A 24,934-nucleotide genomic window follows, 5' to 3' on the forward strand; every position below is an offset into this window, starting at 1 on the left:
TTATGGCCCGCCCCTTCATAGCGAGAACGGGGAAGCATGCACTGCAGAGCGGTGATAAGAGAGTGAGGCGAGAGAGTGGAAGGAGCGAAGATTATGGAGCACCCTGTTGCAAGTGCTGAACTTATTTATTTGGATCACAGCAGGGGGCCTGATCTCACTAAAGTTTGTGTGATTTTGATCCACCTTGTCTGCTTCATTTGATCATTATTGCAGTGTTTTTGAAAACTTAGAAATACTTAGTGCAATATTGATGACCATTAAACAATATTTGTAGAGAAATGAATCAAATAATTATTACACCTTTGTTCTTACATGGTGATGGAAATGTAATGCTAATTTTAATGCACAAAATATGGTGAGTCTGGCCCAAATAAGCTCCACAGGTGTCAGGTGGGTTGCAGGAAGCCTGAAAACATTTGAGACCCCCTCTTCAGGTAGGATAGGCAGTTGACTTACAATTTTCAGTTATAAAATGAACATTGGTGTTTGCATATACTGTTAGCTATGACCAGCTGACATCTAAATGATTTGCTGACAAAATAATATATATTTTTTAAATTCCACATGTTATATAAATAATAGGAAAAGGAAAACATTGGAAAAATTGGTGAGGGTAGTGAAGAGATTACAGAAGAGAAAAGTACTGGACTGTATGGAGCTGTCGTTATGGTTGTGTTTAATAGACTTACTGTCTGTTTAGTAGTGTTGTAATTGCTATAACATAACTGTAAAAGGCATTTTTTTGGAAGGAAAAAAACAAAAATTTGGTGCATTATCCCACGTGACACAACCCTTGTGGTGGCGGAAGTGGCCTGACTGATTGGAAATCTCCCGGCCTGAATTTCTTTCCCAGTCCGGCCCTGTTGGAGACTGATGTTGTTTCCCATAGCGAAGGGGATCTTAATAAGTGTAACACATAGTAAAGGGAAGGAGAAGAAAACAGCTAAATTAAATGCATGGTGGAAGTGACAGGCTTATATCCAAAGTCAGAATAGATCATAAAAGATGCCTGTGTTTGAGAAGATGCCATTATTTGTTGTCTCAGCTGAGAGCTCATTTCTTTTACTCACAGATGAACATAATAAACTCAGCAGCACATCATTGCTTCAGCGCTGCAGGGTTCAGTGAATTGCTGTTACACTGTCATGTTTAATAAAAGAAACCGAGTGAAACAATGACTCCAATAAAACAGTGCATTTACTTTAAGCACTCAATGGAAAACAATGTTTCTGTTAAGAGGACATGTTTTGCCTCACTAAAGTGAATTTCATGGCTGAAATTTCTGAAAATGAAAACAAATCTCCCTACTACCTATTGTTGTGTAAAAGCTAAGAGAGACAAATATTTCTACAAAACACTGCTGCCATCTGCATCCTACGCCACTGACCTCATAAGCAGTTTATAAGTTTTCAAGAATAGTTTTTTTGCTAATTAGTTTCAAAAGGCAAAGTCGTTTCCGTTGGTTTCTGCAAATGAAGGTGTTTATGTGGAGAGAAGAGAATGACAGAAAGACACATTATCATCCCGGACATGTATCGATCATCTCGTCACTGTTACTGTTATCTTCATCATGACTGTCCCCAATCATATTTGAAGTGAATTTAACTTCAACATAGAGAGGTCCTCAACAACACAAACTATTTATGAGGCAATTATATATTATATATACAGAGTTTCTTGTAAAGAATGTCATTTCTATTTTTATTTTGTGGTCCTCATTGAAATGCTTTGTGTTTTTCCTTGAGACACGATAACCAAGTTTACATTCTAGAGACTAGATTATTACACATTTCCCAACATACATTATTAATAAACTTTTAGACATATATACTGTTTGTCCCAAAAAAGGTCACACACTCTACTATTTTGTTGGACTGCCTTTAGCTTAGAGTATGGCGCTCATTCACTGTGGCATCATTTCGCTAACCTTCTGCAATGTCAAAGCATTTATTTCTGTCCAAAGTTGGATTAATTTTCTCCCAAGATCTTGTATTGATGATGGGAGAGTCGGATCACTAAGCAAAATCTTCTCCAGCACATCATGCTGCTTGATTCCCTCATTCACAGCATGAGCCTCATGAATCCTGGCATTGTTATTCTAAGACATGCCCGTACAATCAGGAAGAAAAACTTCATTAATGGAAAGACCTGATCATTCAGTATACAGTATACAGTATTCAGTATAGGTAGTCAGCTGACCTCATTCTTTGGGAACATAACGTTGCTGAACCTGACCAACCCCAGATCATAAAACTCACAGGTTTGTAGGCACTACCCATGATGAGTACATCACTTCATCCGCCTCTCTTCTTACCCTGATGCGTCCATCACTTTGGAACAGGATAAATCTGGACTCATCAGATCACATGACCTTCTTCCATTGCTCCAGTCTTTATGCGCCAGCCATAGCAAACTGAATTCTTCTTTTCCGATTAGCCTCACTGATCAATGGTTTTCTTAGGGCTTCCCTTCACATTGCATGTGTAGAAATGCTGTAACTTTTACTATTAAACATAGCCGTGAGTTCTACTGTTGATTTCTTATGTGATTTCACCAAACATTTAAGTGATCTTCAATCAAGATCATCCAAGAGTTTGCTTTGACCACATTTGTTCCTCAGAGATGATGGCTCACCACTATCCCTCCAGGTTTGAATAAAGCGTCGGACGGTTCTTAACCTGATTTTAGTAGTTTCAGAAATCTCCTTTGTTGTTTTCTTTGCTTGATGCAGGCACATAATGTGACCCTTCTGAGACAGACGAACATCCTTTCCATGACCAAAGGATATGTCTTCCAACATGGTTGTTTTAGAAATGAGAACCTACTTACTGCATCAGCTAGTGTTAAATATGTTGTTTCCAGCTGAAACATATTCATCACTGCAGTAATTACCCAATTGAAGGATCTTACCTATTTGCTTAATGAAATCCAGGTGGTGACTGTCTTATTTTGTACAGGGAGTGTATGTAACTTATGAAGCACTTTCTGGGGAACATTTTACTAATGCAGGGGTAGGTCCTCTTTTCGCGCTCAGAACAGCCTCGTTCCTGGTTTTATGGTTTCCAAAGGATGTTGGAAACATACGTTTGGAATTCTGCTCCATGCTGACAAAATTGTGTTGCATTATTTCGGCATATTTGTCCGCTGCACATTTCACTATTGCTACTCATTCTGTCTACCACATCCCAAAGGTGTTCTGTTGGATTCTGTGAAATTCTGGTTGAGAGCTCATACACTGAAATCATTACTGTGTTCATGAAACTTCATGACTAGTACATAATCATGCCAAAAGTAGCCACTGAAGATCATGACATTTGTGGCCATATAGGGAGAAACATGTTTAGCAACATCAAACAACAACTGATTAGTGTTACGGGATACAAAGTGTGCCAAGACAACAGTCCCCACACAGTCAACTCCAGTCTCAGATTTCTGCTCCTGGCTGACAGGACTGGAACCCGATATGATCTTCTGCTATTAGCTCATCTATGTCAAGATAAAGCTTGCTATCAAAACATAAAGACTCATTATCTGACTTACTGTGGCCATCCTGTTATCCCCAACTAGTGTGACCATTCTCCTCTTTATTGTCAACATCCCCAGTGTGCCCTCTGCAGAACTACAGTGGAGTCCATTTTGAGTGAGCTTCAGAGACTCTCAAGTGTAAAAATCCCAGGAGATCCACAGTCCCAGAAATACTCAGATTAGCCTGTCTGATATTAACAATCACACCACAAGTCATTGAGATCAAATATGTTCCCACTGTGATGTTTAATTTGAACAGGAGCGAAGCTTCTGAACTGTATCTGCATGATTTTAAGCATGAGCCTGCTGCTAAATGATCAACTGACTTGATAATTGCATATATCAGCAGGTGTACTCCTGTCCCTGTCAGTGACAATACTGTTTCCTACTGCTGCTGTTTTCAGCTACGAGAGGGTAATTACACTTTTCAGTTCAACAGGTACACTACACGTAAATAATAGTATGAGTTTTCATGGAAAACACGACCCCAAACTTCTGAACGGTAGTGTAGATATTTCTTTTAGGCTAATGGAGTGATTATCTCTAAAATAATGGCATCTCAGTGGGGTTGAATCTTCTCACATATCTCACATAGATTTTTATCTGTTGTGCACATGTTGTGTTATAAACATTTTTATGGGGTTTTTTCAAACTTTTGTCACATACCAATATGATGGTTTTTTAAATGTTTTTTTATGAGCGATAAAAAAGGGTGACCATATTCTGTTTCTCTGAAAAGAGGACACACTTCCAGCTCGCGCGCGAAAAATTTTCAGTCCCCCCCCCATTTTTAGGGGTTTTCCATGGGTCAGGGGGCTTTGTGCTTCAAACTCAGTTAAACAGATATTCTGAATTCCCCAGAAAAGAACACTATACCTGGATATACAGAAAATAGCCCAAAACACTCACAAACAGTTGCTTTATAAATAATATATTTATTAATTTAAAGCAATTCTCCTAAACAATATAATCAGTCACATACAAATATGGCATGCTCTAGTCTTTAATAGTTATTGACTCAAGTTGTGTAGGAACACATGTATTCAGATGTTTAACAAAATAAGAAATAATCATCTCTCTTAAGTCTGACACTTACACCTTATTTAGGAAAAGTGAGGAAGAGTACCATTCTTCAAAATAACCTCCCAATTATCAATTATGTAAAAATAGAAATAATGCCTCAAAATATTAAACAAAAAGAAAAAAAGAGAGGTAGCCTATTCTTCAATGTTCAGTTAGCCCATTCTTCAAAATAATGTGTCTAATGGCAAATGAAAAAAATATAGAAATAATGCCTCAAGTGAACAGTCCTTTTTTTCCTTCTTTTTCCTTTTCTTATTAGCTACAGAGACATAAGTCCCAGCTTTGCAGACTGTACATTCTGCCTCCCATTTGACACGACCCGGACGAAAACAGGGGTACTTTTTTCGCATTTCATCAGTGAAATGACATTTGCGTTTCGGTATTTTCTTTCGGTTCGAGTGTTCTCTCGCAGTGTGCCTACCTGCCTGTCAGCCTGCGAGGAGTGAGTGAGTGTGGAGCGTTCCAGGGTTCGGCTCAAACTCCGCCTCTCAGAGCGTGTTTCCAAAAGAACCATTCAACGTGAATGGTAACCGGCTCATTAATATTTATGTCCGTCGGATTACCAGCCAATCACGAAGCGCGTTCATCAGCCGGCTCATTAATATTTATGTACGGCTCATTAATATTTATGGTAAGGGAAGGTGCCGTATCCGTAGGCCACGGCTACGGGTACGGATCCGTATCTGTAGACACTACCATGATGAAAAATACACTGGTCTGTGACGCGCTCAAGCTAGGCAAGATCAAAAACCCGGACATTTGAAGGACTTTATAAACCCCGGCCGGACAGCCCGGACAGCCTCTCAAAAGAGGACATGTCCGGGCAAAAGAGGACGTATGGTCACCCTAGATAAAAGCAGTCATGGCCATGGCTGGTATTTCCGCATTGAAACTGCAGTCAGTCACTCTTTTCCTTTTTTTGGATTAATAAGCAGACTGAATAAAACAAGCAGATTACTAGCTTTCCGACTAAGAAAACAAAAATCATCTAACGTAGTACAAAAAATAAAATCACAAAGTACCTTTACCACAAAACCTAATAAAATAGCAGAATCGTTTGCCCTTTTTTATGAATCACTATATAGAAATACAGACACTTGCAGTGATGACAAAAAAAATCAGATTTCTTAGAAAGAATTTGCCAAAATTACCAGAAAATACAACCAGGGAACTAGATAAACTGATTGAAGAATGGGAGGTTAGGCAGGTGATCTCCACTTTAAAAAATAATAAAAGCCCAGGGCCAGATGGCTACATTAATGAATTTTATAAGACTTTTAGTGAGTTATTATCCCCTTTATTGCTAAAAGCATATCACTATGAACTGTATTCTAAAACTGTGGCACCATCTTGGAAGATGCAACCATTGTGGTGATACACAAAGAAGGTAAAGACCCTACTGAATGCCAATCCTATAGACCAATATCACTGTTAAATGGAGACGTACGAATACTGACAGCAATATTGGCAAGACGGGTCAATCGGATAATAACTCAAATCATTCACCCAGACCAAACTGGATTTATTAGTGGAAGATATTATGGGGATAATCTACGATGATTGCTGAATATAATAACATATCAAGAAGAAAAAGATTCAGAGTCAATGATTCTATCATTAGACGCCCAAAAGGCATTTGATCGTGGGTCCTGGCAATTTTTATTTCAAACCTTAAAACGCTTCGGACTCGGTCCAAATTTTATATGTTTGATACAGACACTTTATTCAGACCTCCGGGCCTCTGTCAAAGTGAATGGTTTTAGAGCGCAGAGATTTAAATTAGAATGCGGTTGCAGGCAGGGGTATTCTCTGTCACCACTGCTATTTGCCATCAGCATCGAGCCTTTTGCCCAACTTATTAGAGATAATATCAACATAAAAGGAATTACAATAAATAATGAAGAACATAAATTATCTCTCTATGCAGATGATGTTCTGTTATACCTAACAGAATTAGCATCAACAATACCACCTCTTAAAACTTTGATTAGTGAATTTGGATACTACTCAGGATATAAGGTAAATATAGACAAAACGGAGGCTATGGACATCAATGGTAAGATACCTCAAAATACAAAACTTCAAACAGGGTTTAAATGGCTACAGAAGGCATTAAATACCTTGGTATATTTATTCCCGTATCTATACAGAATCTTTATAATGCTAACTATACCAAAATAATTCAGTGTATAAAAGGTGACCTGGATCGTTGGTCTGTGCTCCCTCTGTCTTTGCTGGGGCGCATTGAAAGCGTCCGAATGAATGTTCTGCCCCGACTTCTTTATTTATTCCAAATGCTACCATATACATTCCCATGGCTGTTTTTAACAATTTAGATAAAATACTATCAAAATTTATATGGCAAAATAAGCGCCCTAGAATTAGACTCAAAACCTTGCAGCTGTCCAAGTCCAATGGACGCCTTAATCTACCAAATTTAAAATTCTACTTCTGGGCTGCCCAAATTAAACCCCTGATAGATTAGATTCAGGATAACACAGACACTAGATGGGTTAATATTGAAAAGCAACAATGCCAGGACCCCCTAAAAAACCTGCCCATCTTAGATGCCCCCACGGGAGAGATGTCAGACTGGACCAAGGTTACGTTTAAAATTTGGAATAAAATAAAGTGTGCTTTTAAGCTACCAAAGGTAATTTCTCCCCTGATAAGTATTGGTTTTATGAAGACTTTTATACCCAATAATCTAGGTAACAGTTTTTAAAAAATGGTCAGAAAAGGGATTGACTTACTTGCATCAGTTGTTTGATGGTGACCTACTTAAAACATTTGAGCATCTTAAAAATTGCCTTTGATCTCCCCAGTACAAATTTCTTTAGGTATTTGCCACTCAGAGCATTCTTGACAACCCATGAGGAATGGAATAAATTTACAAAACCTACACTCTTGGAATTGTATCTGAAAAAGCTACAAACTGGAGATGGAAAAAGAAAATTATTTCCAAACTATACAACATATTCTTATCAATGAATACAAATAGCTCACAAATAAGAGAGAAATGGGAGACAGAGGCCAACATTGTTATATCTGAGGATGATTGGTGTGATGTGTGTATTGAGGCACATTCAGTCACAAACTCTAACACATGGAGGGAATTCAAATGGAAAATAATTACGAGGTACTTTAGAACACCAGTATTAGTTTCCAAGATGGGTCCACAACACACAAGTTCATGCTGGAGGAACTGTGGTGAACATATTGCCAATCACACTCACATATTTTGGTTATGTCCAAAGTTAAATGTGTTTTGGAGGGAGGTTTTCGCTGCCCTGAAGGAGGTTTTTAAGATGTACATTCCAAGAGACTTTGTAGTGGCAGTAGTGGGAGTAATACCTGAAAGTCTGAGTGGAAGGGCAGATAGATACCTTTTGAATATATTACTAACTGCAGCCTTGAAGTGTATAACCATCAGGTGGTTGAAACCAGAACCTCCTTCATATAACACATGGGTTCAGAAGATTTGGGATATTTATCAAATGGAGCAGATCGCTTTTTCATTAAGGCTTGAAAGAGCAACTTTTACTAAAAGATGGAAACCTACGATTCCTCTATTGCTGCAATAGTAGGTACAGTAATAATACATGCAATAATTTCCCTGTTCTATATGCAAAATGCTGCCATCCTGATACTGACAATAATATGGGTTTGTGATGTCATCATTTTGAGTGGACATAATCTTTATCTCTATGTGACTGTTATTTTTTTTTCTTTCATCACCATCATATTGTGCATATGGAGATATGTAATATATGCAAATACAGCTAAAAGAGAAAAAAATGGAAAAGAAATTCATTGAATTGTATTGAAATGTATACAATGTATTGTACTGTTAAAGAAAAAAATTAATAAAAACTAAGTTCAAAAAAAGAAACTGCAGTCAGACTCGTGGTGTTTCACATATAACAAACAAATGAAGCAAATGCTGTCGACTTGTGGGTGGGGTGGGACTTTCCTCATCATTGTTATTCATCAGAGTTGTTTTGGCTGAAGTACAACCTGCCATGTGTAATATAGCATAGTTTTACAGTGTTTCAACAGAGTTGTTGGTGAACAGGTGTGCTTGAGCTGCAGCAAGTGACAAAGTGTTTAAAGTGTTCTACCTAATCCATTTTAAGGAAGGCAAGGGATTATTTTTACAATAGATAAAACCTGATTATGTCAATTTTATGCACACAGATGAGTTTTTAGGGGTTTAATGAATGACCGGAAGACTCTTTTTTCAAGCACTTCCTCCTGCTTTGAATACATTTTTTTTAACACATCCTTCTTCATTTCTCCCCTCCACCATCTGCCTGCTCTACACCCCCCCTCCTCTCTTCCCTGTTTCTCCCTCTCTGTCTCTGGAGACAGGCCACTATTGGCTTCAGAGTGCAGAGTGTGAGACTGCTCTGATGAAGCTGTTTAATGTAATGAGAAGATACATTTCCACTGCATGACCCTGCACTAATCAAGACCTATGCACCACAGAATATCCACCTGGTACTATGCTTTATTTTACCACATGGTGGTTTTTCTTTTCCACATAGATGACACAAAGATGGGAATTACCGAAGGACCTACAGATTTGAAACCACAGTGTCACAATCACAAACTGGATTTTTTTCTTCTTTGAGACCTTTGGGAAGTAAACTTACTTTTTTGGGCGATGCTTGTTCGAGTCTTATCTCCCAGGCTGACTGTTGGCAGAGTGAAATGTTGCTTGAGGTTCCACAGGGAGATTGTGAACAAGACAGAAATACACCAGAGCCACATGGGAACGGGAGGAACTGAGTTCCAGGCATTGAAACTGACATGTATTAACATTACCAGCAGACATCTGTAAAGGACATTATGTTACGAACACAAGAGGACATCAGTGAGAGGCAAGTAGAAACAATCTCAGTACTCTCTTCCTCTTATTTCCCTCCTCACAGCTGTTAACTAGATGGATCGTGATGGCAGGAAACACTAAATTATATTCCCCACTAAGATGCAGTGATCCATTCTTGTATTGTTTAAATTAAAAAGAGTTGTTTTCCTGTTGATAGCTAACTCCTACACACACCTGGTCCATGACAGTACAAATCAGAACATGACAGGAAATGATGAAGAATATTTTAGAGAAATGATATTTCATGAGCACCACTGTTTATGATCACTATAGCTGATGCTTAAAAAAGTCTTTCTTCATTTTCAAAATAAGAAAGGCAAGCTGATGATACATCTTTTCTCATATGCTAATTGTGGATTTACATCATTGCGGTATCATTCACTCTGCACTCATTGCACCATCTAAACTCAAATTTGAGAATGATTCCCCCTTCCACTTTGTTATGTGAAATCTAAAAGAGAAATGTTTCTACAAGGACACTGGTGTCAGTTTGCATCCCACACCAATGACCTCATGAGTAATTTCCAAGGTTTCAAGCATAGTTTGCTTGCTAATTAGTTTCAAAAGGCACAGTAGTCCCCGTTGCCTCCTGCCAACGTCCTCCTACTCTACCTGGTTGGAGATACTGCATCATCAGTAGAGATAATGATTTTTACGAGAAAATGAAATGGAATGGTGAAGTCACTGGAGAAGACGTTCATTTCTGTTGTTTGCTAAATGAATAGTTTGATTTTATGGCATTACTCACAGCAAATGCAGCTGTTTACAGCTGAGAAAATAGAGGGGTTCAGACTGTAGAAATCGCGGTGAATTCACTCGCACAGTTTGGTATTCCTTATTGCACACTGTTACTTGCAATAGACTCTTTCTGGCCGAACAGTCTAACTAAAATTGTCGTTACACAGGCGGCAAATTGTGGAGCTCAGCAAACCGATTTGTGTTAAAATGAGAAATGCTTTACTCAGTATAAGATCAATATTGATATTGATATGCTCTGAAATGCTGACGAAATGGACCTTGTGTGTTTTGGGGTGTGTCTTTTTTTTTTTCCAACTCCGTCTCCCAAAAATATGTCACATTTTCAAAGAAATGTAATCTCATTTATTCCCATTTACCACTATTCACACATTTTTAATTTATTTATTGCCAAGGTGATTATTCGCCTTCATGGATTATTGGTTGGCTGAAAAGGTGCGACGGTAAGGCAATAAAATAAATAGGAAAGATGTGTTGATTGCAGATGTTATACATTACAACCAAACATAATCTGGCAAATTTCACTCACTATGTAATTGAGAATGCAGTTTAGTTATATGGGAGTGGAATATTTCAGAGACAAGGACGTTTATTTGCCCCCTGTTGACCTTCTATTCATCCATTATGTATACACCTCTTAATCCTCATTAGGGTGGTGGGGGGCTGGATTCTATCCCAGCTGACTTAGAGTGATGGTAGGGGACATCCTGGACAGGTCACCAGTCTTTCACAGGGCTACACATAGAGACAAACAATTTACACACACATTCACATCTACGGACAATTTAGAATTACCAGTTATCCTCGGCCTGTTGGAAGCTGGAAAACCTGCAGAAAACCCACACATGCACAGAGACAACATGCAAACTCCATGCAGAAAGATCTCAGGCCGAGGCTGGGACATGAACCAGAGATCTTTTAGGTCCGAGGAGAAATTGCTAACCACGGAGCCACTGTGCAGCCAGAACTGGCATCACTCACTGAACAGAGATGCAGACACAAACAAGGGAAGACTGGTTGAAGCTAAATGTGTTTACTGTCAAGAATGGTGGCGTGCTGGAAGTTTAACCAAACAGAGCAGAGGGTTTGTTGAGAGAGGCCAGCCAGAGAGGGATCTTGACAGCAGGAGGTACCAGGCTAGAGGGGAGCTGAGGTCCAGAGCTGAGGTGAAAGGCCAGGTTAGAGTGAGCTCCACAGGAGTTAACTAGTGCTGGGCTCCAAGTAGAGAAAGAAAGGACAACCAGCTAAGCGGAGGAGTCGGGGGAAAAACAAGCACCCAGGACAGAATGCTAAATAGTAAAAACTGGTCTATTTTAGCTTGAAGCATGGTTTGGTTTCACTGACTGGTGGCAAAGTCAACAATCTAGCAGAGTGGAAGAGGCAGGGCTAGGTATTTGTACAGGTCCTGATCATGGAACTGATTGCAACTGGTGGATCTCTGCTCTAACTCCAGCACAGCTGCCACCCCTGCTGCCTGCAACACACAAACAGACACACAAAGACAGGGAGGGAGAGAGAACCGCTAAGGAAGGTTAGTTAGATATTGATAGGGATGTCGGGAGTGTCAGCTGATTTTTACGAAGATCATAAGGTTGAAAAATACTACTGTCACAAAGAGCTGACCGTGTTTGAACTATAAAAGGATAAGTGAGAGTTCATCACATCTTGCCACTCTTGAGCATTAAGGCCACTTGTCGAGAGAGTGGTCTGCCTCTCCAAAGTGGAGCTTCTGTTTACTTTCTCTGTCATGATATAAACAAGCCGGCTCTTATGAATTTCAGCAGGGACATTTTCCACACCAACAACAGAGCAAGAGTGAAAAAAAAAAAACACACAAGGCAAGAGGTTGGAGATCTTTATACTTCAAAGACAAGACACAATCAATCCACAGAAGATGAAAATCAGAGCCGATCCAGCCCCGGTGCGTGTTTCCACTGTGAGATCCGTTACTTTGCTGAGTCTGGGCATTTGTCTGCTGTTAAATTGCTCTGCTGAGAAGAGAACTTATGTGTGCATGGATGTGAGTGTCTTTGTTCCTTTCATTTTGTGCTATCTCTTCTTTCGAGTTTCATCAGGTCAGTCTCGCACTGCAGACTTTCTATACAATGTCACTGTATAAACCAGGTATCAATACGACAGGAAATATTATGTCCATCTGATTAATAAATGGAGGTACAGTGAAAGAAAACACCACTATGCAGGACAGGCAAGCAGCAGTTCAATTAATATAAAAACAAATTATCTAATATTATGACAAAAATGTAAGAAAAAAATAAAATATAAATTCAACTAAAATCATTAGATGTTGTGACTTGATAAATCTACTGATGAAACTACCACGAAATCTTGAGTACACATTGATAATTTCACCCTTTTCTTACTCTGTTGCTTGTTGTGTCAGAAGGAGAGTGGAGAAAGAGGCAGGGACTTCCTAGACCTGAACATTCTAAAGGAAGTAACAATGCAAAGTTACATCTGAGCAAGTGTAGTCCTCTAAACCCCAAACCCTGTCAGTGGGTTTAAGAGTCATGTTGTCTCAACGACATAAAACAATCATCGGGTTATAAACTTTACAACAGACCTTAAGCTACTTATCCGGGCTCTTTATTTGGGAAAAGTAACTAAATCTCATGATATAATTGAAATATTTCATCAAGATCAGCTTAATCTACATGTCTCATTTAAAAATTAAAAATTAGCTTGAACAAGATTCTATTTAAAAAAAAAACTGCCAGAAAATACAGAAAATCTTTTAAAAAATCTGTGGATCCAGACTATAAGCTGCATCACTGCCAAAATCTAATCAGTTGGTCCTTGTGTCATTTCTGACCTTCCCTGAAAATTTCATCCAAATCCGTTTCGTTTTCGAGTATTGGTGCTAACAAACAGACGGACAGACAAATGTACACCCATCGTCATATAATTCCATGAAGGCTCCACCTCCTTGGTGCAGTGAAAATCAGGTGTTTTCAGCTGCACTGGGTTGAACCTCAGGTTGTTTGCACAGAGCAGAGAGGAGAAGTAGAAGTATGAAAGCCATGAAATATAAGTCATAAAATGTCTGTTGCATACAGAGCCCACATGTTTTACGGCATTGGGAATGTAAGTGGGTGCTTGGAAAATGTTTAAGATTTTGATTCCATGTTTTTGCTTTTCCGTGTGTGTGAAACAAGCAAATAAATTCAACTTTGATTTTTTCTAGAGCATTATGCTATGAATCATGTCATTATATGAGCTCAATACTGAAAACTTTTCTCCTTACTTGGACTTTTTTCACTGATGTACTTTACATATTCCTTTCAAGCTTGGATTGTTAGATTCAGTGTTTTTTTTTTTTATTCATCCTTTTTTTCACTTAAAAGGTGCAACACTCACTGTATTATTTCTAATGATGGAGTCTCAGTACCTTGAAAAATAACAACACAGCCCAAGGCACAGGACTCATGCTGTTTATCAATTCTTTATCCACTGTCCTATGTTCATCTTAGCCTGTTGAACTACACCCAGACGGGTTTATGACTGTTTCATGTTACCATATTCACACTAATAAGACACAAGGAAAACGCTTTGGGGCAAATATTTTGGGATGTTTTTTGTAACTTGTAGCCCAACCTCCCTGACCTCAACCCACTCACTGTCCTTGGTTATTAAATAATAATAAGTGAATTGTGCAGCAGTGCTAGTGTCACGATATCTGCTGCCCTCGCGGTCACGTGTGGATTCGCCGCCTGAATCTCCTCAGGTAGCCTTTCTCCTCCATAAATTATTCACCAGGGACGGTCAACTCTTTAATGAGGTCAGTTAGAGTAGGTGGAGAAGGCTATGTCTAGAAGCAAGTCCTTGACAGTCTTAAAAATGCATTAGAGGCTTGCATTCCTGTATCATTACCTTTTCAGCATTAGGCCTTGTATATGTTATTAACCTTTGTCGTTCGTGCTAATGACAAGATGTGACAGTTAATATGTGACAGTCAAGAAGTGTCATCCAAACTGGCCTGCACTCAGAGCTGTGAAGTGGCATGTACAGAACGACCATGAAATGATTTGCAAGGATAGTAAATAATACAGTACAACTTGTCACATTTTTTATAATCCTTTTTACATTATAAAATGATATTTTTCATGTTAGGATACATTTTCTACTTATTGCAAGAGAACTTCATCTTGATCTCATAAAACTTGTTGTATTTCACAGTACCAACATATCTAATTAAACTTTTGTTTTACCTTCATAGGATGCTATGTTTGTTATAAGACAAATCCTGAATATCTTTTTTTTTATTGTGAGCATGTACACACTATTATTCGAAAGTTTAGGGTCACTTAGAAATGTCCTTATTTTTGAAAGAAAAGCATTATATTTTTTCAAATGAAGATGACATTAAATTAATCCTAAATGCAGTCTAGACATTCCTAATGTGGTAAATGTCTATTCTAGCTGGAAATGGCTGAGTTTTAACGGATTATCTACATAGAGGCACAGAGGCCCATTTCCAGCAACCATCACTCCTGTGTTCTAATAGTACATTGTGTTAGCTAATCGTGCTAAAAGGCTAATTGATGATCAGGAAACTCTTGTACAGGTATGGTAGAACATAAATAAAAGTGTGAGTTTTCATGAACAACATGAAATTGCCTGGGCGACTGCAAACTTTTAAACAGCAGAAGACACATCATAAGTGAAATAAGCAGTCAGTGCCATTGCTTTGCACTTCTAAATTGAAACTGCAGTGTACCGATGATGTTCTCAAATGCACAGATGCAGATTTCTGGGTTTCATATGCCACAAACGTAAGGAACCAATCCTGTCAACTCGCAATGTGGGGCTTTCTATATCATTCTTCTTCTTCTGAATGTTTGGCCGTTCTAGAATTTGCTATTGTGGAGTAGTTCTATGGTATATGAACCGAGTCCTGGGTGAACCGGTGTGCTTGAGCTGCAGCTAACAATGGAGGGGTGGGTGGAGATAGGGGTGGGGACTTCATAGCTCTACATGCTCTAGAGAAATCAAAAGTGTAAAATTCCATCCAAGCCATTTGAATGCAAGAAATAAGAAATTATTTTCACAGGAAAATACCCAGAGATGAGTGTCAATGACCTTAAAACAAAAAAGAAATTGAGAGATTGTAGCCTAGATTAGCTACAAATAAACTACTATGGCTGGTTTGAATATGGTTTAAGACAGATTGATGCTACTATCTATGCATCACTGTATCTATAGCACCTATCCTGGATGGCAGGAGGATGGAGTCTTTCACAGGGTGACAGGGTGGGAACACCTGTGCAGTGCAGACACAGGGCAGATACACTCAAATTTCCACCTACAAGCAACTTTTAGAGGGGTTACCAGTCAAATATGTTTTAGTCCAGATTAAAAACTATGTATAGACATGAAACAATCCATACAGTGTTCGGTATCTGGTCGGGGTGTGGGTGTGGTGGTGGTCATGGGGTGTTCAGTTTTGCTACATTAAAATATGGACACATAGTCTTATGAGTCGAGGAAGGGTAGGCAGGTTTTAAGCAGAGGTTCGGATGCTGTATGTTGGTGCTGATGAGAAGGAGAAATGCTGAACTGACTGCACATTTAAGAGCACCATCATGTCCACAACCAATTAATGTATGTGGTCATGTTTGTGTTGTTCATGCTGTTTGTGTGGTGGCAGTTGCTAATAAGCTGAGTCACTGATAATTCATGATATCCAGCAAAACACAAGAACGACTTGTTCACGTTAACCACTGTCCTAGCTTAGCATAACACATCGTGTTAGCATGTCTATATTCTCAAGTCAATCTAATGTCCATTTGTAATTTGCTTTCAGTTTGATTCTCATGACTTCCTGTTTGCTTGTGGGCATTAGTGGGTGGTTCTTACCATGATGAACTGCTGTGGCATCAAAAAAGCCCACACTCTCAACTCTTTTTCAGTTTTAACACGAGTGGAAGGTTGCTGCTACACGGAAAAGAATTTGGCTGAACATCATGTTACGTAGCATTAGGGCACTTAGTGAGGAACGATGGTGCAGATGTCAAATAATATGACAAATGAGGGCTTTTCATTTTCTATCCTTGGCAGCAGTAAAAGGGATGGGTTGTTGAATGAATGAAAAGCAATGAAAGTGCCAAATTAGAAAAGGTGTCAAATCAATTACCGGTGGAACCACAAACAGCAGGTGTGTTGCAAACCCACACAAGTGTTTTCAATCACTCTGGCCGATTAGACCCCTGCTCAGGTTGAAGGTGGTTGGAGCTATTATGGGAATTATGTGAGGTCGCTTTATGCATTCATGGCATTGAAAAATATTAGTTTGTCCCACCCTAACTGATGTAACCAATTTGTTCATGCCCACACAGTGCTGTGAAGAGGTTTAATTAGTCAATGTTTTTCATCCCGATGCATTTTTAAATAAAAGGAAGCGACAAGAGTGCTGTACATATGGCATTGGGTGAAAAGAGCAGCAGGGCAAGTCTCATTCTGACATTCCAAACTGAATTGATAATAAAAGTCCTCCTCTAATCAGTCCTATGGAGACTATGTACAGTGTTGTGACACAGCAGTAGTCATGAGAATGACTGCAGCTGAATATTTTTTTTGCTTGAAGAGTTTGAGTGAAATACCCCATGAGTGTTTAAGATGCAATCATAGTAAGAGCTGGTCAGATTCTCTGGTAGATGATACACTAATGTATCCTGTACAAAGGGTTGCTAGTGCTGTGGTTGTCTTTCCTCATGACCTTACATTTCTTCTTCACATCTTGCGTTGTTCTCTTCAGGACAAGACAGAATTCCGATTTTAAATTATCTTTCAGTCTGGACTTGAAACTTGGCTTGAAAGACACATGTACATGTAACTAACACTTGGACTTGTCTCTCATGGCTTGGGATGTCACCTGGGCTTGTGTTGAATGACTTGCAACTTGATTTTGACTTGTTTTCATCTTGAAAGACTTGATATTTTACTTTGAATTAGACCTCACTTGGACTTGCCTTAAGTGGCTTAATACATGACTTTTGGGTATATGACTCAACTTGTCACTTGACCTAGATTTATCTAAAACAACTTAAGATTGAGGCTTGTCTTTGATTAATTCCATCAAATAAGAAGCAAAGAAAGAACAGGGATGGTTGGGATTCTCATTGCCCTGCCCTGTGAGATTGCCATATATGCAAATATTGCATATATATATACAATATCTTTGTTTACTGTTGTTCTTTTCAGTCGATATTGATATTCTTCAATATTTCTATGTGAAATGGTAAGTGAGGATTACTACATTCACGAGTAATGACTCAGGATAAATATCGATAAGAAGTCTTTCTTTTGTTTGCACTTTGCTACATACAGTTTTTGGTTCTCAGATTTTTTTCACACTTGAGTAAAAAACACAAATGCTTGAACCAGGTGCATTCACTAGGACTCAACATAGCATTCTCATATGCATCAAGTCATAATGTAGGATTTGTGATTAAAGTTTGACCAAAAAAAAGATGCATGGCAAAAAGATTTTTGCACTTCTATCTCATAAGATGCATATAGACTGGTGACAAATTGAATTTAAAGTGCACATAATTACTGAGTAAAGTATTGGCCAACAACATCAGCTTCAGGGCTCCTTGCATTGATTTTCCAAGTCTCAGGAACTCTAATGGAGAAATAAACACAATTCTTCCAAGAGACATTCACTCATTTGGCATTTTCGTGATGGTGTTTAGAGTGCTGTCTAACATTTTGGTGCAAAATCTCCCACAGGTGTTCGTTTAGATGAGATCTGGTGATCGAGAAGGCCGTCATTGTCAAAATCCAGCATTCAGACCTCTACTGTTCTCTTAGTGTCTGCTTCACTTGCACTCACTCACGTACTGAGAATATGGCGAAGAATGACTCATCTGATCAAATCACTTTTTTTCCACATTTCTGTAGGTCAGTTATGGTGCATTAATGACATCTCAAATGATGCCTTTTTGTAAAGAGGGCTTCATGTTACGGTAGTATCCCTCTATATGCTATCGTCGGTGAACTCAGGCTGATCATGTCATGGAATAACATTTTATTCAATCGAGAAAGAGTTGCTCTTTTGTTTTTTGCCTTTGTGACTGAAGCTCCGGCCATCGTTGCCCCAACAATAAACCCTTTGTCAAAATCTCATTGATCTTTTTCTTTTGACATCTTGATACTAAATCAGAATCAGATAGACCCAGTAATCATTTTTATACATGCCACATAGCATGACTGGATGTCCTTTGCTTAATCTTACCATGATGTGCACCTATGTGGTAGCACTTTCACACTCATTTAATCAGCTCCTCTAATTTGTCACCAGTCCGTAAGTGCCAACCCTGAGCATAATAGACACATCAACCAGACATTTTATTTATCTTCATGATTCATTCATTGATTTTTAAAATCAATCATCAGAAGACACTCCAACAGAAAATTAGACAAGTCATAGCAAACACTGCCCTCTATTTTCCAAGAGCTTTTGGCACAAAGTACAAAGTAAGATCATGTTGGGGAAGTGTGGGTGTGTTTTAAAGTGTGTTTTGCTGACAGGCAGGTTACAGGTCAATGAATCTATAAAGGAAAGAGAGCATTCAAAAATATCAATGAAGTAGCAGTTCACACAGCACACTCTACCACGCTGGGAGATCACAAATCAATAGAAACCTAAGATCCATGATACACAAACTGTGCTTTAGGCTATGGCAACGTTCAGCAGGGATGTGCGTTGGCTAACTTAACCCATTGCTTTATGTTCTCTCTGTAGTTGGAACTGTGGTCTTTTTCTTCTCTTTCATTTTTTTCCCAACATTTTTGCTGCCTTGGTAAAGCAGGTTGGGAACTGCAGAACACAAAATCACACAAAGCATCTCCAAATTGGGGTCTCAATCCCTCTCTTGTTACTTTCTCTCATTTGTTGAAAGCATCTGTCAATCTTCTGCCTGTTGCATCCTTTCCTGCATTTTTTTCAGTTGGTACAGTGCATATTATACTATAGAAATGTTTTTATTTCCCATTCAAGACAGAGACTGAGCTGGAGGTGTGTCGAGACAATGTGGACATGCAAGATGTCTGATATGAGCAGAGAAAAGGAAATGAAAACTAATTCTACTCCCTCCATATTGTGTTTTTTTGACAGTGATCTGCATGATTCAGACTCCACTAAATGATTCAAATACAATAAACATCTGTCAAAATCAGCACATGAAATTGCAAAATTTTCAACTGAGAGACAATAATTTAGGGTACTGCGATTTGTCTTGATTGTGTCACAAAATCGTACAATCCACTGACAGATGAATCTCACATTGTACACACTATATATTTACAGTATATCCCATGTATGCGCACAGAAAATTCATATCCCTGGGTTCACTAAGAGGTCTGAGCATCCGTCCTGCTGTGTCTTCACCAAGTAAGCCGTGGGTTCTGTTCCTGTCGAGCTGTCTGCTGTGAATGGTGATGGTATACTCATGGTTTCCAAAAATAGTTGTTAAATTCTTGCATGTGTAATAGCGTTGTCATCACATTCCAATTTAATTGCAAGCAGTTTCTCTCAATAAAGTGATTTTTATATTTACAATATCTTTTCTCCATTCATTATTCTGGTCCAGATCAGATGCAGGTGATCATTTCAGAAATCCTGTGTTCTGTAAACCAAAGACATGTCAGTCCATGTAGAGGGCATCAATAAATGAGAGCTGCAAAGGCTTCACGCTGGTGCGGATATACTGAAGCAGGATCTAGTCTAAGGTCTCATTCAGCTCTCTATCCCAGTCAGTAATATAGTCATCTTTGTCCCTTTCAAACTCTTTTCCCAAATATGAACACTCAGAAGAAGAGATCCTTTGGTCACAGAAGGTGAGAATGGTGTTACCTAAGGGACAAAAAGTACCTCTTGTCTTGAGTCTCGGCCCCCCTCCTTCCCTTCACTACACAATCCCCTCACTGCGTTTGCTTCTCCACACCACCAGGGCTGTCATTAGGAGGGTGACCAGGATGGGCACAACAATGAAAGGACCCAGGATGCGGTTTGGAGGGTCCCTGAGAAGCCGTCCAGACAGCGAGCAGTCGTGGAAGTAGTGCCTGTGGACTCGGATGAAGAACTCGTCCACCAGTCGGTTAGGCCAGAAGCAGTCCATCTTCGAGGCCACAAGGAATGTGCAGTTGGTTAGTTCTCCGTAGAGTCTGAATGTAAGACACGCAACAGAAGGCAGAAGTATCACACAGTGACAGAAAGAATTAACTTGCTATGCCCTAACACTTCATTGCTGTTGTTACACATTATTGCACTGCACATCTAACAGTAAGACTGGCAGATTCCCCTCTCAAAATTTGACTCTGGACATCAGACAGAGTTGGGCATAAGCATTTGCACAAAATCCTCATTTTTAGCCAGCTGGCTGTCAGTTTTACTGGCTGAAGGCAAAGCTGTTGCAGGCAGCTTTTATTATCTGGATCACATTACATAATTCTGCCAAAAGCTGCCATTAGATGGTTCAAAAAGGTGTCTACGGTTTACCTATTAATTTTAGTCTCAGTCAGACTAATAAATGAAACAATTGATCACCACACAGTGGGGAAATTCTTCAGGGCAAATGTGCTAGTCTATGTGGTAGGCATTTTCTCAACATGACCTGGAACTCAGTAAATTAGCTAGGTAATAGTTAGCTAATGGTATGCTCCTTCTTTGGCTTGGTAGCATCTTATTCCGGTAGGAAGTGAGGTACTTTGTCAGACATGTTAACATTTACAGCTTACATCTGAGCAGATAAACATTATAGTTAAATTTCTTACACTTTCTCTCTTGTGTTTTTTGTGTCAATGAGGCTACAATAGACTCCACTCTCCAAGGTTCTGAAATGAATTTGTCTTGTTTGAACTGCTTCAAAATGTGGTTAAATGAAAATACTTGATGGGCATGATGTGCCTAGTTTTAAACAAATGAGCTGTAGAATATTATAGACTTAAATACAACAAATGTTTTTCCCTAACAACTACAGTTGACAGACTAACATTTGCACATCTAGCAGATATTGAGTAACAACATTCATTGGGAGTCATGTTTAAGCCAACTTTATTCATTTCATTGTCCTTTTAGATCTGTCTGTGAAGTAAATATGTTTAATGGTTAAATGTTCTACAGTATTCACTAACTAGTCGCCCACTGTGATTGTTGGCCACGTTGTGTAGTGCAGAGCAGTTTTAGCTGATGTTTTGTTGAGAACAGCTATCTCCTGCTGGAATTTTGGCATATGAGACCAGTGAAACTATGCTGAAAGAGTACAGTTACACACTATGAAACCAGAAAGATGCTAAAAAGTTCTATAAACCTGAGGTAGACTCCTGAGTTGGCGATAATATATGGATCAGTCACCACAAAGTGACTCCTGTAACAACATGTAGTGAACTCAACCAGTTGTCTCAAGTAATAAATATCTGCTCTGTTAGTCAACGTACAGCTCATGTTTGTTTAATATTTAACTGCTTTTGATGCTGCACCTCAACACAAGGTCTTTCTTTGTGGAGGGTTTGTAGAAATAAACAGCTCCGGGCTACTTGGCAAGGCACCAGCACGGCAGAGCACTGGGTGATGCTTGAAGTGGCAAGTTCACTCTGTCTAGGTGGGTACCTCCTTCCTCTGCTGTTTCCTTGAAGTTTTACAAATCACTCAGCAGAGAAACAAGAGACTTCTGGTCCTGCTGCTGGTCTAATGAGTGCTGAGGTTTTAAGGATAGTCCAGTGTACACAGAGAGATGTAACTGGTTATCAGTTCACCTCATGTAGCTGAGGTTAGGATCAAATTAAACCTGACACTGTGGAGCTTCAGTGAATGTGTGTGTGTCCACATAGTTCACTGAGCTGCTGAACGTCCTCTATGTAGTTTCTGTTGGGCACTATTTGCTTTTAATCATAAACCCTTATTAAACAGACATCAGAGGATCTGCCTGTGTGATGGAAGGTCTTTCAGCTGCTATACACGGCACTTCTTAAAGAAACGTCAGACTGCATTCCTCAGTTTACGCTCTATTTTAACCTGCCATGCATGGTTCATCATGCTGTACTGCTTTCTAATGAATGCGTTTTAAATCTGGACAAGTACAAGGCAAGTGCTGGGAGAAGGAAGGAGCTTGTTTCTTGGCTTTATGCATTTGTTACCCATGTGTTTTTAATACGAAAGAAAGATAGAACTGGCAGATAGACCTGAAGTAGCCAACAGGAGTGTGTAAAATCAAGTTCTACAATTCTACAATTTCATTTAGCAGACGCTTTTGTCCAAAGCGACGTACAACACAAGCAAGAATTCAGACATAAGGAAAAACCTGTAGTAAGTGCAAAAAGTGCTTCAAGTTGTCTAATATGTAACAGACAGGACTGTGTATCTTTATTCCCCTCTCAGTGACATCCAGAGGTGATTTCACCTACGTGCCATGACCAAGAGAATTACCAAAGACAGTCTGTCTTAATTCCATACTTAGGGGATCAATTTCAGGATTAAAATCATCACTAGTGTACATCTCATGACCAAGCACAAACCTCTGGGCCTAAAAACTGAAGAGTGTGAAAGTGCCAAAAACTGCAGTTCCTCAAATGGCCACTTGAGACTGGCTCCTCAAGCAAGTCAATCCCCATAGACCCCAATGTTAAAATGCCAAAGTTACGGCAGAATCAAACATATTTACAGTCTGGTAAAATAAAAGAATCTTTGTCTCTACAGATAATATCCCTGCTCATGATCAAAGTAGGGGGAAAACATTTTTATTTAACTCACATTTAAATTATATTAAGGCTGAAAGTTAAGCATGTGCTAACTCACTTTCATTCAGTATGTTTGGCTTAGTGCTTTTTCTGACAATTCATTAAAAAAAAAATACTGAGGAGTGATAACACTGGTAATTTAACCAATGAGCAATCTGAAGGTTGAGCCGTTTGGTTACATTTAGTACAAACAACTGTGACTGAACTGTGGTAGAAATTCCAGCAACATTTTTAAGTCTGAAGCCATTTTGACTACACAACCATTTACAACACAACCAACTACAAGTAGTCCACTTCCTCAAATGCTTTTGGCCATGTTAAGTTTAGAAACTAGACAGAGGCAAGTAGCTTTATAGAAATGGTTCATCTTATTTAGACAAAGAATTAGGACAGCTTCATGCAAGGCCCGCTATTATAAACAGGGACAGATTGTTTATAATGCCATTGTTCCTTTTTAAAATCACTTTGGGTAATCATATGCTGATCTTCTGTAGCAGGGATTTCTGTTTAAAGGTTAAAGCGTTCTCTAAATTCAAACATGGGGACGTGGGTTAGAAAGCAAACATAGAGCTCAGGGCAGGCAGAGAGTGGTCATATTTAGTTTGGTTTATAAACCAAATAACAGCATCAGAGCTTCGTTCCATGTTAAAGGACGGAATCAGCAATAACTAAATTTGAAGTTTTATTTCTTTAACAGCACATTTCAAACACAGTTCCAGGATGATGATTGGTGGAGAAATCAGCACATACAGCTGATCAAGAGCACAGAGTTCTTTGTGATCTCTTGATTCCTCCTTACGTCTGCCGCAAGAAGAATCCTGCAGATGTGACATTGCAACCGTTGTACAACTTTTGTTCTCCCCTTCATACACTTGTGAATTTTTATGGAGCAGATTACATATCAGCAAGGGGTTTATGAGGCACACAGATCAAGTCTTGCACATCTAGCTGTCTGTCTGAGCATTTCCCACTTTGATCAGTGCTCCGTCAGTGTCAGTAAATGAGGCCAGTCGTTCAATTCGTCACCATTTCAGCTGTCACGTTGTACACAGCAGCAAAAATAAAAGCATGCATGGTGAAAGACTGCGTGCCCACAATCATGTCAAGTGCATTTCAATTTTATTTCCTAGAACTGTGTAGCAGATAATTTATCCAATCTCATTTCCAAAAGGTGGGTTTGACATTTTGACATGATTGAGGTTCTCGGCTGCGTAACACCAACAAGCATACGAAAAGCTATTCACAATTTGTATGTTAAATTAAATGAATACAGCATTGTACATGCAGCTCCTCTCCATTATGTTCTCCTAAAAATGTATAGGCTGGGAAGAAGGGAAAAACAGTGAGAGACAGGCAGCTTAATGGACTGTATTTACTATAAAAAATATCCTACATGTGAAAGACAAAAGGCCGAGGTGGCTGAGTTAGGCAGGAGCACACCGTTTTAAGTAGTTTGATCTGGTGACTGAAGGGCACAGTGTGAATAAATAAAACCTGGATAATGAATAAATAAAACTGACAGAACAAAGCTGCTCCAGTGACTCGAGAAATGACTCAGGACTGTTCCTTTATTCGGCTGACTGACACTCGCAGAGGCAGGTGGGTAAAGCAGACGGGTATGAAAATGGATGGATGGGGCACATCTAAAAAAATAATGATGCCCTATATGGAGATTCATGACATTTTATGTAGCATGCTGTTGCCATTCCACCAAACACAGAGAAGCAGCTGTGAGCACTGAAAAACGTCCACAGTAAGAAGAAAAACAAGCATCATGGAAATCGTACAGTCACAGGAAAATTAGCACTTGGCCAAAGTAAGAGAAATTTGTTGCAGATCCAAATAAAGTTAAAAAAAAGAATCGAACTATATTTGTCAGAATTACAAAACTCACACCGACAAGCTAAAGTGGAGGAGTGATGC

General features: G+C 39.1%; 1 protein-coding gene across 1 annotated transcript in view; it reads right to left on the minus strand.

The window, feature by feature from the left end:
- Nucleotides 1-12,096: 12,096 nt before the first annotated feature.
- The window catches only part of ramp1 (receptor activity modifying protein 1), an 88,672-nt gene continuing 75,834 nt past the window's right edge, over nucleotides 12,097-24,934 (minus strand). Inside the window, exon 3 of the mRNA XM_051958633.1 lies at nucleotides 12,097-20,440. Within this exon, the coding sequence (XP_051814593.1) occupies nucleotides 20,185-20,440 (256 nt within the window). The 3' untranslated portion in view covers nucleotides 12,097-20,184. The remainder of the gene's footprint in view (nucleotides 20,441-24,934) is intronic.

Source organism: Acanthochromis polyacanthus, chromosome 14, assembly GCF_021347895.1.
Source record: "Acanthochromis polyacanthus isolate Apoly-LR-REF ecotype Palm Island chromosome 14, KAUST_Apoly_ChrSc, whole genome shotgun sequence".
In the NCBI taxonomy this organism is placed as follows: domain Eukaryota; kingdom Metazoa; phylum Chordata; class Actinopteri; family Pomacentridae; genus Acanthochromis; species Acanthochromis polyacanthus.